Source organism: Bos taurus, chromosome 4, assembly GCF_002263795.3.
Source record: "Bos taurus isolate L1 Dominette 01449 registration number 42190680 breed Hereford chromosome 4, ARS-UCD2.0, whole genome shotgun sequence".
Lineage (NCBI taxonomy): Eukaryota > Metazoa > Chordata > Mammalia > Artiodactyla > Bovidae > Bos > Bos taurus.
The window spans coordinates 80,837,221-80,856,379 of record NC_037331.1 but is presented as its reverse complement, the minus strand read 5'-3'; the positions used below and the strand labels follow the sequence as shown (position 1 = coordinate 80,856,379).

General features: G+C 39.3%; 1 protein-coding gene across 14 annotated transcripts in view; it reads left to right on the top strand.

Annotated features, from left to right (window-relative positions):
- SUGCT (succinyl-CoA:glutarate-CoA transferase) overlaps nt 1-19,159 on the top strand; it is an 875,539-nt gene that overhangs the window by 72,590 nt on the left and 783,790 nt on the right. For all 14 annotated transcript variants that reach the window (XR_009494110.1, XR_009494109.1, XM_059885353.1 and 11 more), the window contains 1 exon segment: nt 3,226-3,317. Coding sequence is in view for 12 of the 14 variants with exons in the window: in XM_059885353.1 (XP_059741336.1) it covers nt 3,226-3,317 (92 nt within the window). In the remaining 2 variants the exon portion in view is untranslated.

The window sequence follows — 19,159 nt, the reverse complement described above, 5'->3', positions numbered from 1 at the left end:
CATGCATTAGCTAAAACAGCACCTCTCTCAGTCTTGGCAGATTAGTCTTGCATAGGAGATAAATCCTGTGTATTAACCCAGCCTGGATTCGTGGTTGCCTCACAAACCTTTGTGATTATCCAAGCCACTGTCTTTTTATTTCATGCCTTTTAGTAGTTTAGGGTATGTGAAGACCCGTCAATGTTCCAAAGGGAAAGACTGTTGTGAGGCCTAGATACAGGCAGATTAGAAGCCAGACCCTCAGGCAACAGCTGGGAATGTATGCTGTCAAGCAGTTTCTGGGGAGAAACTGGGAGATTGGTATATTTGTCTTCTTGCTTTGCACTGAATCTGGGTAGATAGCTGTGTGTGTGTGTTGGGGGGAGGGTATTCCTGAGCCCATTAAAAATCTGCTTATTTCTTTGCCATAATCCAGTTTGACTTATTAACTGCAGGCACTGTTGGTAGTCGGAACCAGGTGATATGGGGGCCCATCTCCCAGGCAGTATCTGCAAAAGTTGGGGCACAAGACATGTGCCCCATCTCTCTAGAAACTCCTTCTAGAGAGATGATGGTGACCTGATTTTATTGTGGGAGTGAGCTGCATAGAGAAGGTGGGCAAGTGCCCACTGATTCCTTCAGGTTTCAGTTAGATGTCAATTAGGTAAGGTCATTTAGATTTCAATTAGTGTCAGGATCCTTAGGCAGCAGCTTGTAGAGTATGCAGTTAAAGCCTTTCTGGGGGAGGACTGGGAGATGGCCGTTTTTGCTGCTCCTCCAGTCTTGAGACCTGTGGGGGATAGCTGTGGTTAATGTTCATGAGCCTGTAATTAGCTTCTTTGTTTGCCATAGTCCCGTAGGACTCATGAATTCTGGCTGTCAGAGATAGGAGTTTTAGGGGACCGTTCCTCAGGGAGGAGCCTTAAAAGCCGGGACACTTGGCTGTGCCGCCTGTACTGTTTGTTCCTTAGGGAGACGCTGGGAGTTTGGAGTTTCCGCCTAATCGTATGGTGCTGCGCCTGGACCAAGGTTAATGGTGAGACTGTCTCAGCCTTTATGGATCTTTTCTGTGTTACCCAATGTGTAGGAGTCATTCTAGTCGATTTCTCTAGTTTCTCAATTCCCAAATTCCTCTCAGAGGGAAGTGCTCTGTGTGGAGCTGTACATCCACTCTGTGCACGGAAGGAGGAAAATGCCTTCTACGTCATCATTTTAGTCCAAAACAAAACAGAGGAAAAAGCCTCTTTAGTTTCTGTAGTAATTAATTTGTTTCTTTCTTAAAAGATAACTTTTTTTTGTAACCAATATTCATTCATTTATTCATTTGGTAACCATTACTGAATTCTATTCTAGATGTTGGCAATACTGCAGTGAATTAAATTGAAAAAAAAAATCTCTTGAGCTTACCTTTGAGTAGGGAGGATACAGAAAATAAATAAACTTTATTATGTATCTTGTGGTGATGAGAGGTATAAAGTCAAATACAATCATGAAAGGGGGATTAAGAGTGAGAAGTAAGAGTGATCTCTCATAAAAGTTCTCCAGAGAAGACCTCTCTGGTAAGGACACATTCCAGTTTAGGGTTGGAGGATGTGAGGTATGTAGATATATAGAATGAAATAGAGGGAGGGTGTTCCAGGTTGCTGGAGGAGCAAGCAAAATATATGGAATTTGGAGACAGATTCATGTAGCTCCTCATATTATCCAACGGTAAGCCTAGGACGGAGGAGAGCAGGATAAAACATGTTTCTGTTCTTCTAATTTTTGCTGATGGCAAAGAAAAGGTGATAGCTTTCCCTTCTGTTTGTAATCCTAAAAAGCACTGTCAGGAGATATATTAATTCTCTTTTTGTTCAAATTTCAGGGCATGGAAACCCACCTCCAGGGGATCTTCCTAATCCAGGGATAGAACCCAGGTCTCCCACATTACAAGCAGTGGCTCAGACAGTAAAGAATCTGCCTGCAGTGTGAGAGACCTGGGTTCGATCCCTGTGTCGGGAAGATCCCCTGGAGAAGGGAAAGGCTACCCACTTTAGTATTCTTGCAGAAGGCGGTGGCACCCCACTCCAGTACTCCTGCCTGGAAAATCCCACGGATGGAGGAGCCTGGTAGGCTGCAGTCCATGGAATCGCTGAGGGTCGGACACGACTGAGCGACTTCACTTTCACTTTTTACTATCATGCATCGGAGAAGGAAATGGCAACCCACTCCAGTGTTCTTGCCTGGAGAATCCCGGGGATGGGGGAGCCTAGTGGGCTGCTGTCTATGGGGTTGCACAGAGTCGGACACGACTGAAGTGACTTAGCAGCAGCAGCAGCAAATACCTATTGGTTGATGACTGAATCAGACTAAACCATAAAGGATTAAGGAGGGGTGGAAATTGGGGCAAACTGGAGAATTTATGCCCTATGCAAAGGGAAGAACGTGGCTTATTGGTTATTGCCATGTGAGGATGTGAGCCTAGGTTTGAGCGTATGTTCTGTTTTTTTTTTCAGGTAAAGCCTATTTTATGTGCTATTTCCTGATCTTTAAACATTGGAAACTAAGTAAAAACTTTTCAAAACACTCTTAAGTCCAGATAAAACATTCATACATGGAGAATCTGGCCCACAAGTGACAAGTTTGCAACGTCTGTGGTGTAACACCATAATTAAATTTTTACTGCCTCCTTCAAAGGAACTTCCCTGGTGGCTCAGACGGTAAAGCGTCTGTCTACAGTGCAGGAGACCTGGGTTCAATCCCTGGGTCAGGAAGATCTGGAGAAGGAAATGGCAATCCACTCCAGTATTCTTGCCTGGAAAATCCCATAGACGGAGGAGCCTGGTAGGCTATAGTCCATGGGGTTACAAAGAGTCAGACATGACTGAGTGACTTCACTTTCACTTTCAAAGGATGGTGTAGGTTTAATACAACAAAATGCTGCAGAATTTCTGGATACAAATGCTTTTAACACGCTATTATACTATTGGACTTCCAGGTGGCGCTAGTGGTAAACAACTTGCCTGCCAATGCAGGGGACATAAGAGATGCGTGTTTGATCCCTGGTTTGGCAAGGTCCCCTGGAGGAGGGCATTGCAACCCACTCCAGTATTCTTGCCTGGAGAATCCCATGAACAGAGGACCCTGGCGGGCTACAGTCCATAGGATCGCACAGAGTTGGACACGACTGAAGTGACAGCACAGCACACATTATAGTATTGCTCTCCCTGGGTGGTGCTGAATATATATCTATTCTTGTTGTCTTAGGGTATGGTCAGACAGGTCCACTGTCTCAGCGAGCTGGTTACGATGCTGTTGCCTCTGCTGTTTCTGGTCTAATGCATATCACAGGACCTGAGGTAAGTATCTTTCTTTAGAATAGTCATAATTTCCCCCCGTTTATTCCAAAGAATTTTTCCTCTTCACTGACCCCATAGGCTTAAACATGAGTCAATTTTAGAAAGAAACAATGGAAAGTGAATGCCTTTAAAAATGGAAGTGTTGAATGTGCTTGATGCTAAATGTCAATATGGCCCCATGGGAAATAACAGTCTTATTAGCAAGAAGCAATAGATCAAGTGGTGAACACATTTTCCATATGCATTATATTACTCAAGCTTAGTAAAGGCACTTTTGTGTGACCTTGGAATATTCCTGTGTGAAATAGAATGGCTGACTAGACTAGTCTGCGGATGTCCAAGGGGACAGAGGAGCCTGGTGTGCTATACTCCCTGGGGTCACAAAGAGTTGGACATAACTGGAGAAGGCAATGGCACCCTACTCCAGTACTTTTGCCTAGAAAATTCCATGGACGGAGGAGCCTGGTAGGCTGCAGTCCATGGGGTCGCTAAAGTCTGACACGACTGAGTGACTTCACTTTCACTTTTCACTTTCATGCATTGGAGAAGGAAATGGCAACCCACTCCAGCGTTCTTGCCTGGAGAATCCCAGGGATGGCAGAGCCTGGTGGGCTGCCGTCTCTGGGGTCGCACAGAGTCGGACACGACTGAAGCGACTTAGCAGCACCAGCAGCAGAGCGACTGAAAAACAACGACTTTGCTTTGACCTATATACATAGTGGAGGGTTTCTTCTTCCCTCTGGAATATTGTAAATGGTTGTTTATTTTCAACTATGTTACTTAACGCCTTGGGTGTAGTTGTGTCTGATTGTTATATGCATTGATTCTGATGTGAAAGAATTATTTGACTTTATAACACTCTTCTCCATGATGATGGGTTGGGAAGTTCCTCTAAAGTATATAGATGACCAAAATGTGGATAGTTCGATCAAAGAAAATGGACTCCTGGGGAAAACTAAACATGCCATTAAATAAAGTAAAAAAAAGGAAAAAGTGTGAACACACTGAGTAAAAATACTAAAGACATAGGTAGTACATGTTCCCTGGTGGCTTAGATGGTAAAGAATCCGCCTGCAGGAGACATGGGTTTGATCCCTGGGTTGGAAAGATGCCCTGGAGAAGGGAATGGCTACCCACTCCAGTATTCTGGCCTGGAGAATTCCATGGACAGAGGACCCCTGGCAGTCCATGGGGTCACAAAGAGTCGAACATGACTGAGTAACTTTCACACAATACATTTTCTAAGTAATAATTCACCTATATATTATGATACATTTAAACATCAAGAATTATATCAATCAATGAAAAAGATGTATTGACCATCTGTTTGTAGTGTTGTTTTAGATACCAGAAATAATTTAATGTTACCCTATAAGTAACAGTTTGGTTGACTAGATTAGACATATACTCATGGAAAAGTTAAAAAATGAAAGAAAATTACATAAAATTAAGCTGGGAGGATCCCCTGGAGAAGGTATGTCTACCCACTCCAGTATTGTTGCCTAGAGAATTCCATGGACAGAGGAGCCTGGCAGGCTACAGTCCATGGGGTTGCAAACAGTCGGGCATGACTGTGTTACTAACACGTTCACTTTCAAGTGGAACATTATGTAGCACTGTGACTTGTCTTTGTCACCCTGTATCTGAGTCTACAATGTAAATCTCCTTCCCTCTGTCCTTAATTCCCCTGCTTCTCCTTGGAGAGAATCAATGCTATCACTTTTCTTTTGCACGCTTTCAGAGGTGTTCCATTCAAAAACAAACACAGTAGTCTCCCATCTTTTAAAATACACAGTTGATAGTGTACTTTCTCAAATTTTCTCCCAGGTTTTGCAGATATAATTGACATACTGCTGCTACTGCTACTGCTAAGTCGCTTCAGTCGTGTACGACTCTGCTCGACCCCATAGACGGCAGCCCACCAGGCTCCCCCGTCCCTGGGATTCTCCAGGCAAGAACACTGGAGTGGGTTGCCATTTCCTTCTCCAATGCATGAAAGTAAAAAGTGAAAGTGAAGTCCCTCAGTTGTGTCCGACTCTTAGTGACCCCATGGACTGCAGCCTACCAGGCTCCTCCGTCCATGGTATTCTCCAAGAAAGAGTACTGGAGTGGGGTGCCATTGCCTTCTCTGAATTAACATATAGCAGTGTTTAACTCTAAGGTGTACAGCATAATGATTTGACTTAAATATATGATGAAATGATGACCACAATAGATTTAGTGAACTATTGTCTCATACAGATACAGCATTAAAGAAATAGAAAATTTTTTTTTCCTGTGGTATGAGTACTCTTAGGATTTACTGTCTTAACAACATTCGTATATATGGTACAACAGTGTTAATTATCTCTATCATGTTGTATGTTACATCCCTAGTACATATGTATCTTATAACTGAAAGTTTCTACCTTTAGACTGCCTTCATCCAGCTCCCACTCTTCACACCCGCTGTCTCTGGTGTCTACAATGTGATCTCTTTTTCTATGACTTTGTTTTTGAAGTATGATTGACTTACAACACTATGTTAGTTTCTGGGGCGCACCATAAAGAATCAGTATTTGTATACATTTCAAAATGATCCCCTTGTTAAATCTAGTTGTTATCTGTTACAAAACAGCAGTATTATATAATTATTAACTATATTCCCCACATGGTACACTTCATACCTATGACTCATTTATTTTGTAACTCGAAGTTTGTACCTCTTAATCTTCCTCATCTATTTCTCTCCTCTACCCAGCCTCCTTCTCTCTGGCAATCAACTTGTTTGTTCCTTATAACTCTTGTTTCTGTTTAACTATGTTCCTTCATTTGTTTTGTTTTTTAGTTTTCACAATTGAGTGAAGTCCTACAGTATTTGTCTTTCTCTATCTGACTTTTTTCATTTAGAATAATACTCTCTAGGTGTAAAAGCACTTGCTCAGTCGTTTAAAATTTTACCATTTTAAAAATTGAAGTATAGTTAATTTACAATGTTGTGTTAATTTCAGCTGTATAGTAAAGTGACAAATGAAAGAAAGTGTTAGTCACTCAGTCATGTCCGACTCTTTTTGACCCCATGGATTGTAGCCCACCAGGGTTCTCTGCCATGAAATTCTCCAGGCAAGACTACTGGAATGGGTTGCTATTTCCTTCTCCAGGGGATCTTCCCAACCCAGGGATTGGACCTGGGTCTCCTGCCTTGCAGGTGAATTCTTTACTGTCTGAGCTGTATATATATATATATAATTTTTTGGATTCTTTTCCATTATAGGTTATTACAAGATATTGAATATAGTTCCCTGTACTATAATAGTAACTTGTTTACCTATTATATATATATTAGTGTGTGTATGTTTATTCCAATCTCCTAATTTAGCTTCCCCCAGTTATCTTCTTTCATAACCATAAGTTTGTTTTCTATGTCTTTGAGTCTATTTCTGTTTTGTAAATAAGTTCATTTGTATCATTTTTTTTAAGATTCCATATATAGGTGATATCATATGACATTTGTCTTCCTCTGTCTTAATACAATAATCTCTGGGTCCATCCATATTGCTGCAAATGGCTTTTCATTCTTTTTGTGGCCAAGTAGTAGCCCATCTTTAATGGTTTTTAAATCTCATAAAAAGTGAAGTATACCTTACATATAACAAAATGAAAAATCTTAAAGGTATGGTTCAGTGATGTTTTACAAATATATACACCAGGATAAATACCACCCAGTTCAAGATACAGCATATTTCTATCACTCCAGAGAGTTCCCTCATACCTCTTCCCAAACAACACCACCTCCTCCTAGAGGTAAACACTATTTTGACTTCTACTGGTGTAGACTAGTTGTACCGATTTTGGACTTGTGCAGATAGAATCCTGTAGTATATGCGTTTTAGTGTCTGGCTTATCTTGTCCAACACAGATTTTTTGAGGTTCGTTAGATTGTTGTGTGTATCAGTGATGGTGTAACATTCTGTTGTATGACTATACCACAGTGTATCCATTGTTCTGAAAATGAATATTTGAGCTGTTTCCAGTTTTTGTCTATTTTGAATACACACTTATTTCCCTTGGGTATATATACCTCATAGTGGAACAGATGGGTTACAGGTTAGGTGTATATTTAACTTTATTAATACTGCCTATTTTCCAAAAATGTACCAGTTTTCCAAAATGGAAAAGAAACTCAATTCCAGTGACTGATATTAATACTGCTGATAGTTATTATTGAAGCTTATTTGAATGTTCAGCTATTATTCCATAGAACTTATATCACAGTGTAATTCTACTTTGCTTTTCTCACATTTGGCCCCCAAATGGAAGGAAACCCAGAGAAAGAAATTTCTCTGTGAAATTTATATAAGAATGCAAAAATCCTCAAATTTCTCTAAAACTTTTTTTTTCTAAAGCAGTGTTCTAGTAAGAGATTTCACACACATGTCTTTCTGCCCCCATACTAACAATACCAATTTTTCAAGAAATAACCTATTTCTTGTGAGAGGCGAAACCTCCCCTATTAAAAAAAATTTTTTTTCTTTTAGAGAAAGCATTCATTTTAGAAGTATTATATCTTATTCTGAATTATCTAATGTTTGCTAAAAATTTCTTTATTCTGTAAGGGGTCATGTAATCTCATATTATTTAAGATGTCAGTTTTATTCTCTATCTCTGTCTGTGTTTTTGTAATTCAGATGACCTGGAAAAATTTATCTTCTCTTTTTTTCTAGAAAGTTCTTCAGAAATTTAACACATTTATGTTTAGTGATTGATGAGCTTTCATATGATAAAAATCAACTGTTACTTTAAAGTCTGAAACAGAATAGCAATAGACATGTCCTTCAGTTTGAATTCATTTACAAATTGAAAAGAACAATAGAGGGAGGATTAGGTAAGAAGCAATTTATTTTTGCTTGACTCCATGAAACAGTTAAAAAATACCAGGCTGAATTATCTGTTTACAATCTATAGGTTTGTGCATTTTTTCTTTTTTGCAGTCTCATTTTCCTCTGATGTTTTCTTTTGATCATGACAGTCTGAGAAGATTTTCTCATCTAGAAAATTTCTTGTTGGGATTACAGGGACTAAGGAATGAGGAGGCAGGTGTCTTCCCTTTATCAGGGTGAGGAAGCTCAGCACTTATGTCTGGTTGGGAGTGAGGATTCTTAATGGTCAATAGTCCTTGTTATAGAGGCTGTTATTATTCCTATCTTTTAAAACTGTCCAGTAAATGCAATCAAAATAGGAGTAAATTATTTTTGTTTAACATTTTATTTAATCAACTTGTTTCTTTTTGTCAATTCTCTTGATATTGTCAGTATCGTGTTGAACTGGGACCCTTCTTGTTTCACATGGCAGAGCAAGATTATTATAGCTCATCTATATATAGCACTGGTATGCTTGGAACTATAATACTGAGTTGGTTTATAAGCACCAAAGATGCCATAGAAATGTCAACAAATTGGAAACATTCCAGAGAAATGTGAAAAAAAAACTTTATTTTTAAAAAACTAGAAAGAGAAAAGTAAATATAAACAGTTTATTTAAATGTTGTAGGACAAAAAGGACATTTATGTATGTGTGAATACCAACACAGAAAGGGAGTACAGATTGGGATCATTGTTTTGAAATATTGTCCATGCATATTTGCTTCTTTCAGATTTTCTCAGCTGGAAGATACTTACTCTTAGCCTCTTTCTTGATGGTCCTATGTAATTTTCATTCTGTTGCTAATTGTATATCTGTCTGTCTGTCTGACTTTAGAATGTAAGTGCCTTAATTCAGGGAGAGTGTCTTTGAGATGCTTACTTTTGTATCCCTGGAGTATAACACAGATAATACAGACTTGGTACTTACTGATTTATTCTTTTGGTTTGATTTGGTTTGGTTGCTGCTTATTGATATGTTTTTGTATTCCTAGGGTATAACACAGATCACTACAGAGTTGGTGCTTATTGATTATTTGTTATATATGAATTTGGAATCTTTAAAGATTCAACTTCAGTTTGATAGTAAGAGGTTGATACGTGTAGCAACAACCATGGCATTCTGGTTGGAGTCCTTTAAGGGATATTGTCACCCTGCTTATTTAACTTATATGCAGAGTACATCATGAGAAATGCTGGGCTGGATGAGGCACAAGCTGGAATCAAGATTGCCAGGAGAAATATCAATAACCTCAGATATGCAGATGACACCACCCTTATGGCAGAAAGTGAAGAAGAACTAAAGAGCCTCTTGATGAAAGTGAAAGTGGAGAGTGAAAAAGTTGGCTTAAAGCTCAACATTCAGAAAACTAAGATCATGGCATCATGGCATCTGGTCCCATCACTCCATGGGAAATAGATGGGGAAACCGTGGAAACAGTGTCAGACTTTATTTTTGGGGGCTCCAAAATCACTGCAGATGGTGATTGCAGCCATGAAATTAAAAGACGCTTACTCCTTGGAAGGAAACTTATGACCAAGCTAGATAGCATATTAAAAAGCAGAGACATTACTTTGTCAACAAAAGTCCATCTAGTCAAGGCTATGGTTTTTCCAGTGGCCACATATGGATGTGAGAGTTGGATTATAAAGGAAGCTGAGCACCGAAGAATTGATGCTTTTGAACTGTGGTGTTGGAGAAGACTCTTGAGAGTCCCTTGGACTGCAAGGAGATCCAACCAGTCCATCCTAAAGGAGATCAGTCCTGGGTGTTCATTGGAAGGACTGATGTTGAAGCTGAAACTCCAGTACTTTGGCCACCTGATGTAAAGAGCTGACTCATTTGAAAAGACCCTGGTGTTGGGAAAGATTAAAGGCAGGAGGAGAAGGGGACGACAGAGGATGAGATGGTTAGATGGCATTACCGACTCAACGGACATGAGTTTGAGTAAACTCTGGGAGTTGGTGATGGACAGGGAGGCCTGGTGTGCTGCGGTTCATGGGGTCACAAAGAGTCGGACACGACTGAGCGACTGAACTGAACTGAAGGGATATACTTGAATGAAAAAGGAGTCTTTTCTATCGAGTAGAGCACTTCATACAAGCCTCATACTCAAAAAATATGAATAGAGAACTTTTGGGTTGTGACTGGAAAAATGTGGTGAAAATACTTGGAAAACCCCTCTACTTGACATGATTAAAAAGCATATAAAACAAGTTTCTTCCTAATGTTTTTGCTTTCTGAATCTTAAGAAAGATTTTTAAATCTTTGTAAGTGGTTACTTTTGAGAGCATTGTGTTCATTTTGAGTCATCATGCTTTGAAAAAGTTTTATAATCAGAGAAAATCCTAAAAAGAATGGCCAAAATTATCTCAGGAGTGAAAAATAATTCTTCAGGGAGAATGTGTGGAGAACTGGATTTGTTTGCCATAGATAAGGCAAATAAATGATTTGAGTACTGTTTTCAGCTATTGATATTTTGGAGGATGTGGAATAATTATTATTTACAGAACAAGGAATAAGAGAAAATGAGCTCATATCAGAGAAGACATTTTAGTTAGCTGAATGAAGAGCTTTATGACCATTAGGGTATTGAACATTGTCATGTGTAAGGAAATTGGTTATGCAGTTTCTATTAGCATGGTGGAATGGAAAGATCTTGTCCTGGCTTGAAATCCTAGTTCCATTTAACACTTCTGAGCCTAGTTTTTTTCATTTGTAAAAATGAGAGTACTAACACACATCCTGGAAAACGTACTCAGATTCAATGAGATAATATGTAGGCAAACACCTGGGAAATAATGCTACCTCCTTTTCCCTGTCTGGTGCATGCCTGGCATGTATCAGATACTCAACAACTGCTCTGTTTCCTCTGGAGATTTTTAAGGAGAGAGGGATAAGCATCTTCCTGGATGACTTAGTAATTTTCCTGCCTAAAGGCAGGAAGTTGGACCAAATGATCCTTTGAGAATTTTTCAGCTTTTGGGGTCTTTATGTACTGTTTACTTTGGAAACTAATACAGTAGAATTTTTTTCTTTCTTTTTCTAAAGTTCTTTTGTAGGAAAGATTGGGTAGTCAAGGATATAGTGTTTGATTCATACTGTAATATTTACATAGTAAAAAGAAAGATGCAAAGTGTCTTGAATGACTATTTGTATTATAGAGAATTTTGATGGCAAGTTATTGGGAGCTTAAATTCTGAGTTAGTATCTTTCCTAGGAGATTGGACTGCATGACAAATCACAGTGAATACTCTGCACTCAAGCATTTTTTATCTAAGTAAAATTAGGGTAAAGTGACTATGAGCTGACTGTGGCTCAGATCATGAACTTCTTTTTGCCAAATTCAGACTTAAAGAAAGTAGGGAAAACCGCTAGACCATTCAGGTATGACCTAAATCAAATCCCTTACCATTATACAGTGGAAGTGAGAAATAGAGTCAAGGGATTAGATCTGATAGACTGAGTGCCTGAAGAACTATGGATGGAGGTTCATGACATTGTACAGGAGGCAGGGATCAAGACCATCCCCAAGAAAAAGAAATGCAAAAAGGCAAAGTGGTTGTCTGCAGAGGCCTTACAAATAGCTGTGAAAAGAAGAGAAGTGAAAGGCAAAAGAGAAAAGGAAAGATAGAAGCATCTGAATGCAGAGTTCCAAAGAATAGCAAGGAGAGATAAGAAAGCCTTCCTCAGTGATCAATGCAAAGAAATAGAGGAAAACAATAGAATAGGAAAGACTAGAGATCTCTTCAAGAAAATTAGAGATACCAAGGAACATTTCATGCAAAGATGGGCTCGATAAAGGGCAGAGATAGTATGGACCTAACAGAAGCAGAAGATATTAAGAAGAGGTGGCAAGAATACACAGAAGAACCGTACAAAAAAGATCTTCACGACCCAGATAATCATGATGATCTGATCACTCACTTAGAGCCAGACATCATGGAATGCGAAGTCAAGTGGGCCTTAGGAAACATCACTACGAACAAAGCTAGTGGAGGTGATGGAATTCCAGTTGAGCTATTTCAAATCCTGAAAGATGATGCTGTGAAAGTGCTGCACTCAATATGCCAGCAAATTTGGAAAGCTCAGCAGTGGCCACAGGACTGGAAAAGGTCAGTTTTCATTCCAATCCCAAAGAAAGGCAATGCCAAAGAATGTTCAAACTACTGCACAATTACACTCATCTCACACGCTAGTAAAGTAATGCTCAAAATTCTCCAAGCCAAGCTTCAATAGTATGTGAACCGTGAACTTCCAGATGTCCAAGCTGGTTTTAGAAAAGGCAGAGGAACCAGAGGTCAAAGTGCCAACATCCATTGGATCATCGAAAAAGCAAGAGAGTTCCAGAAAAACATCTACTTCTGCTTTATTGACTATGCCAAAGCCTTTGACTGTGTGGATCACAAGAGACTGTGGAAAATTCTTCAAGAAACAGGAAATACCAGACCACTTGACCTGCCTCCTGAGAAATTTGTATACAGGTCAGGAAGAAACAGTTAGAGTTGGACATGGAACAACAGAATGTTTCCAAATCGGAAATGGAGTGTGTCAAGGCTGTATATTGTAACCCTGGTTATTTAATTTATATGCAGAGTACATCATAAGAAATGCAGGGCTGGAGGAAGCACAAGCTGGGATCAAGATTGCCATGAGAAATATCAATAACCTCAGATATGCAGATGACACCACCCTTATGGCAGAAAGTGAAGAACTAAAAAGCCTCTTGATGAAAGTGAAAGAGGAGAGTGAAAAAGATGGCTTAAAACTCAACATTCAAAAAACTAAGAGTGTGGCATCTGGTCTTATCACTTCATGGGAAATAGATGGGGAAACAATAGAAACAGTGAGACACTATTTTTTTGGGCTCCAAAATCACTGCAGATGGTGACTGCAGCCATGAAAGTAAAAGACGCTTGCTCCTTGGAAGAATAATTATGACCAACCTAGACAGCATATTAAAAAGCAGAGACATTACTTTGGCAACAAATGTCCATTTAGTCACAGCTATGGTGTTTCCAGTGGTCATGGATGGATGTGAGAGTTGGACTGTAAAGAATGCTGAGTACTGAAGAATTGATGCTTTTGAACTGAGGTGTTGGAGAAGACTCTTGAGAGTCCCTTGGACTGCAAGGACATTCAACCATACCATTCGAAAGGAATCAGTCCTGAGTGTTCATTGGAAGGATTGATGTTGAAGCTGAAACTCCAGTATTTTGGCCACCTGATGTGAAGAACTGACCGATTTGAGAAGAGTCTGATGCTGGGAAGGATTGAGGGAGGGAGGAGAAGGTGACAACAGAGGATGAGATGGTTGGATGACATCACTGGCTCAATGGACATGAGGTTGAGTAATCTCTTGGAGTTGGTGATGGACAGGGAGGCCTGGAGTGCTGCAGTCCATGGGGTCACAAAGAGTCGGAAATGACTGAGCAACTGAACTGAACTGAACTGCCTATAAAGGAGGAACATAAAGAGATCCCTAAATGGCAACATGCAGCTTTGAGGAAATAAAGGAAAATAAGCTTAGCTCAGTCAGTTTTTGTTCTGAAGCACCTTCTTCTCACTCATGTTACCCCCTGGACTGGCAGTGTAGAACCATAACCCTGTTTAGTTGTAACTGAAGAATAGTTTCCACATTGACTTTTGAGAAAAAAAAAAGTTTAATTTCTGTCTTTAACTGCATAGTCAAAGAGAAGACATCTGAACATTAAGCATGAAGAGCTCTGAAATATTACAAGGATTAATAAGTCTGTGTAAAAGAATACCTTTAAGTAGAGTCAAATGTACTTTTAGTCATCTTTAGACATTCTTTTTATATATTGAGAATTTGAAAGTGAAAAGTGTTAGTTGCTCAGTCGTGTCCAACTCTTTGCAAACCCATGGACTGTAGCCCTCCAGACTACTCTGTCCATGGAATTTTCCAGGCAAGAATACTAAAGTGGGTAGCCTTTCCCCTCTCCAGAGGATCTTCCTGACTCAGGGATTGAATCCACATCTCCTGCATTGCAGGCAGATTCTTTTCCATCTGAGCCACCAGGGAAACCCATATATTGAGGATAAGCAAGTGCAAAAATAATAAATACTACAGTCTATGGCCTACAGTCATAGTCACTGGAAAAGAACTTTGAACTTGTAATAAAGCTTATATTTATGCTAGTAGGTCATAATTCCTGTCCTGAGGGGTAAGAAATGTTGAGAAACTTTTCATTACAGTTCTATGAGATGCAATTCTACAAGATTTACACAGCCTGATTGAATTAAGGATTTTCAGATTTGGGTCTACTGATTCTTATTTTTCTGTATACTTGAAATCTTTAGAATTGCTTGGAGAACTCTAATACATATATTCCCATGTCTTAGACCTAATGAAACAGAAACCTGAGGTGGTGTTACTTGTATATTTGTATTCTTAGAAAGCCTTCTGAGTGGTTCTGATGATCCACTTCGTTTCAGAATCACTCGTTTAAGTAACGAGAGATACTATTTCTGTTTCTTTCCTCAATCTGTTGAATTCTGGCCTCCATAGGCACCTCACCAATGAAATTGTACTTGGGAAGATTACCAGTGACCTCTTTTTTTAAAAAAATTAATTGATTTATTTTAATTGGAGGCTAATTACTTTATAATATTGTTGTGGCTTTTGCCATACATTGACATGAATCAGCCACAGGTGTACATGTGTCCCCCATCCTGAACCCCCCTCCTACCTCCCTCCCTACCCCATCCCTCTGGGTATTCCCAGTGCACCAGCTTTGAGTGCCCCGCTTCATGCATCAAACTTTCATTGGCCATCTATTTCACATATGGTAATATACATGTTTCAATGCTATTCTCTCAAATCATCCCACCCTCACCTTCTCCCACAGAGTCCAAAAGTCTGTTCTTTATATCTGTGTCTCTTTTGCTGTGTCACATGTAGGGTCGTCATCTCCATCTTTCTAAATTCCATATATATGTGTTAATATACTGTATTGGTGTTTTTCTTTCTGACTTACTTCACTTTGTATAATAGGCTCCAGTTTCATCCACCTCATTAGAACTGATTCAAATGCGTTCTTTTTAATAGGCGAATAATATTCCATTGTATATATGTACCACAACTTTCTAATCCATTCTTCTGCTGATAGACACCTAGGTTGCTTCCATGTCCTAGCTATTGTAAACAGTGCTGCGTTGTTTGGGGTACATGGGATACACATGTCTGTTTCATGTCTGGTTTCCTTGGTGTGAATGCCCAGCAGTGTGATTGCTAGGTCATATGGCAGTTTGATTTTCAGTTTTTTTTAAGAAATCTCCACACTGTTCTCCATAGTGGCTGTCCTAGTATGCATTCCCACCAATAGTATAAGAGGGTTCCCCTTCTCCAGTGACCTCTTAACTCAAAACTACAGTGGATACTTTTATTTTTTTGTGTATGTGTATATCTATCTATCTATCTATATATAGAGAGAGTCTTCCCACATGGCAGTAGTGGTAAAGAACCTGCCTGCCAGTGCGGGAGACATAAGAGTGTTGGTTCAATCCCTGGGTCGGGAAGATCCCCTGTGGGAAGGCATGGCAACCCCCTCCAGTATTCTTGCCTGGTGAATCCCATGGACAGAGGAGCCTGGCAGGCTACAGTACATAGGGTCATAAAGAGTTGGACACAACTGAAGTGGCACAGCATGCATATATGTGTGTGTGTGTGTGTGTGTGTGTGTGTATATATATATATATATATATATATAATATGAATTTACAGTTAGTTTTTCTTGGTTATCTATTTTTAAAGAATATTTAACTATTTATTTATTTATCTGGTTGTACTGGGTCTTAGTTGCAGCATGTGAAGACTTAGTTGCAGCATGTGGGATCTAGTTCCTTGCCCAGGAATCAAACCTGGGCCCCCTGCACTGGGAGTGTGGAGTCTTAGCCACTCGACCATCAGGGAAGTCCCTGTCTATTATATTTAATTTATTTTTTAAAAGATTTTTTGTTTTTTGATGTGGACCATTTTAAAAGTCTCTATTGAATTTGCTGCAACATTGCCTGTGTTTTATGTTTTGTTTTTTTGGCTATGAGGCTTGTGGGATCCCAGCTTCCCAACCAGGGATTGAACCTGCACCCCCTGAGTTCAGTTCAGTTCAGTTGCTCAGTCGTGTCCGACTCTTTGTGACCCCATGGACTGCAGCACGCCAGGCCTCCCTGTCTATTACCAACACCTGGAGTTTATTCAAACTCCTGTCCATTGAGTTGGTGATGCCATCCAATCATTTCATCCTCTGTCATCCCCTTCTCCCACCTTCAGTCTTTGCCAGCATCAGGGTCTTTTCAAATGAGTCAACTCTTTGCATGAGGTGGCCAAAGTATTGGAGTTTCAGCTTCAACATCAGTCCTTCCAATGAGCACCCAGGACTGATCTCCTTTAGGATGGACTGGTTGGATCTCCTTGCAGCCCAAGGGACTCTCAAGAGTCTTCTCCAACACCACAGTTCAAAACCATCAATTCTTTGGTGCTCAGCTTTCCTTATAGTCCAACTCTCACATCCATACATGACTAATGGAAAAACTATAGCCTTGACTATACAGACCTTTGTTGACAAAGTAATGTCTCTGCTTTTTAATATGCTGCCTATGTTGATCATAACTTTTCTTCCAAGGAGTAAGCATATTTTAATTTCATGACTGCAATCACCATCTGCAGTGATTTTGGAGCCCAAAAGAATAAAGTCTGCCACTGTTTCCACGGTTTTCCCATCTATTTCTCATGAAGTGATGGGATCAGATGCCATGATCTTGATTTTCTGAATGTTGAGCTTTAAGCCAACTTTTTCACTCTCCTCTTTCACTTTCATCAAGAGGCTCTTTAGTTCTTCTTCACTTTCTGCCATAAGGGTGGTGTCATCTGCATATCTGAGGTTATTGATATTTTCTCGTGGCAGTCTTGATTCCAGCTTGTGCTTTATCCAGCCCAGCGTTTCTCATGATGTACTCTGCATATTAGTTAAATAAGCAGTGTTACAATGCAACCCCTGAATTGGAAGGCAAAGTCCCAACCACTGGATCACAAGGACAGTCCCAGTTATCTATTTTAAATATAGTAGTGTGTACATGTCAATCCCAAGCTCCCAGTCTATTCTCCCTCTCCTCCCTGCTGGTAACCATAAATTCATTCTCTAAATCTGTGAGTCTTCTTTCAGATTCCACATGTAAGCAATATCATTTATTTGTCTTCCTGCGTCTGACTTACTTCACTTTTCTTATTTCACTTTAGTGACAGAAGACAGGTGTTGGCTACCTACCCCTCCTTAATGTTCTTTTTCCTCCTTGTCTCCCATGATATCAATCTTTCCTAGTTTTCCTCCCACATGTCTGTTCTCTCCTCAATTTTCTTCATGGCCTCCTCTTCCTCAGCCTCCTTTTGAAATGATTGCACCCAGAATTCTGTACTTTGGCCTCATCTATTCTTTTCACTCTTTTATACTCTCTAATACTGCAGTCATCAGCCACATGGGACTGTTAAGCATTTGAAATGTGGTGAGTTTGAATTGAGATGTGCTATTAAGTGTAAAAAGTACATTTCAAAGACATATCAACAAAACCTTGTAAAATTTCTCATTAGTAATTTAAAAAATGGATTGCATTTGGAAATGATAGTATTTCAGATATATTCAGTTAAATGAAATACATTATTAAAGTTAATTATACTGATTTCCTTTTATTTCTTTAGTGTGGCTAATAAAATTTTGAAAATTACATATGTAATTTTTATTTGCTCACATTATGTTTCTATTAGTGTTCGATATGTTCTTCCCAGATAATGTCTCAAACCTACCATGGTTTCCACTACCATATATAATGTTTGGGTGTCAAATTTGTATCTTCCACCCAGTTCTTTTTCCTTTGGGTTTTAGGTTTGCATATTCAACTCTTGATTGAATATATTACTTAAACTGAATAAGCAAACAATTCCTCAAACTTCTCTTTCCCTTTATTTTATCTTAATTGAAGTACTAACCCAAACCCAGAAGCTTAAACTTCTGTCCAAACATGTACTAAGTCTGATTGGTTCTGTGTTTTAACTCTGTGACTATTTGTTCTGTCATTTTATTCCTACTGCTGTTGACTTAGTTTGGTCCCTGATCTTTTTCATGAAGAATTGCAGTAATTTCCAGCTTGATTCCCTGCTTCAGATCTCAAACTTTACGATTATTACTCCTGTTTAATCTACACAGTGATGCCAGTGATTATTTTAATTTGTATTCAGTACAACTGAGCTTGGCATTTTTTTCTGGAAAGCTTTAAATTACTCCCTATCCTAGTAAGGGAAACAAATAAATAAACCTAACCTTGCTACATGTGTGATATCAGGCCTCCATAATTTGTCTTTGGTTGTGGTCCAGCTTCATTTCTTATCATGCCCTCACATTCATTCTTTGCTTCAGTCATCCAAACTACTTGCAAACTCTTCTCCAAAATTATAAATAAATTTTAAATATGTTTTAAAAGGGTCATAGATTTCTCTGAGAATGTGATGAAGGTTATTGAACCTTTTCTAGAAAATTAACATACAGAATTTTTGCATATAGTTTCAGAGGGATCTTGGAACACTTAAAACTGGGACAAGAACTATTAACCCAAATATGGAAACTCAAACTTCTGTTTATGTCCTTTTGTTTCCCAGGCATTCTTTCTACATTGTATGCCAGTTTTCTTGATTGTTTGGTAGCCTTGATCTCTGTTCTGCTAACAATTATTATGTAACAAGTCACCTTGAAACTTAATGACTTAAAACAAGGGCAATCATTTTATTAACTTTCACAGCTTCCATGGGTCAGGAGTTTGGGGAGGGCTCAGCTGGGTGGTTCTTGGGGTTTTGCAAGCAACGGCTCTGGGGCAGCTTGGGGCTGCCAGTCATCTCTCCATGTAATCTCAGGGCTTTTCCATGTGGTCTCTGTGCT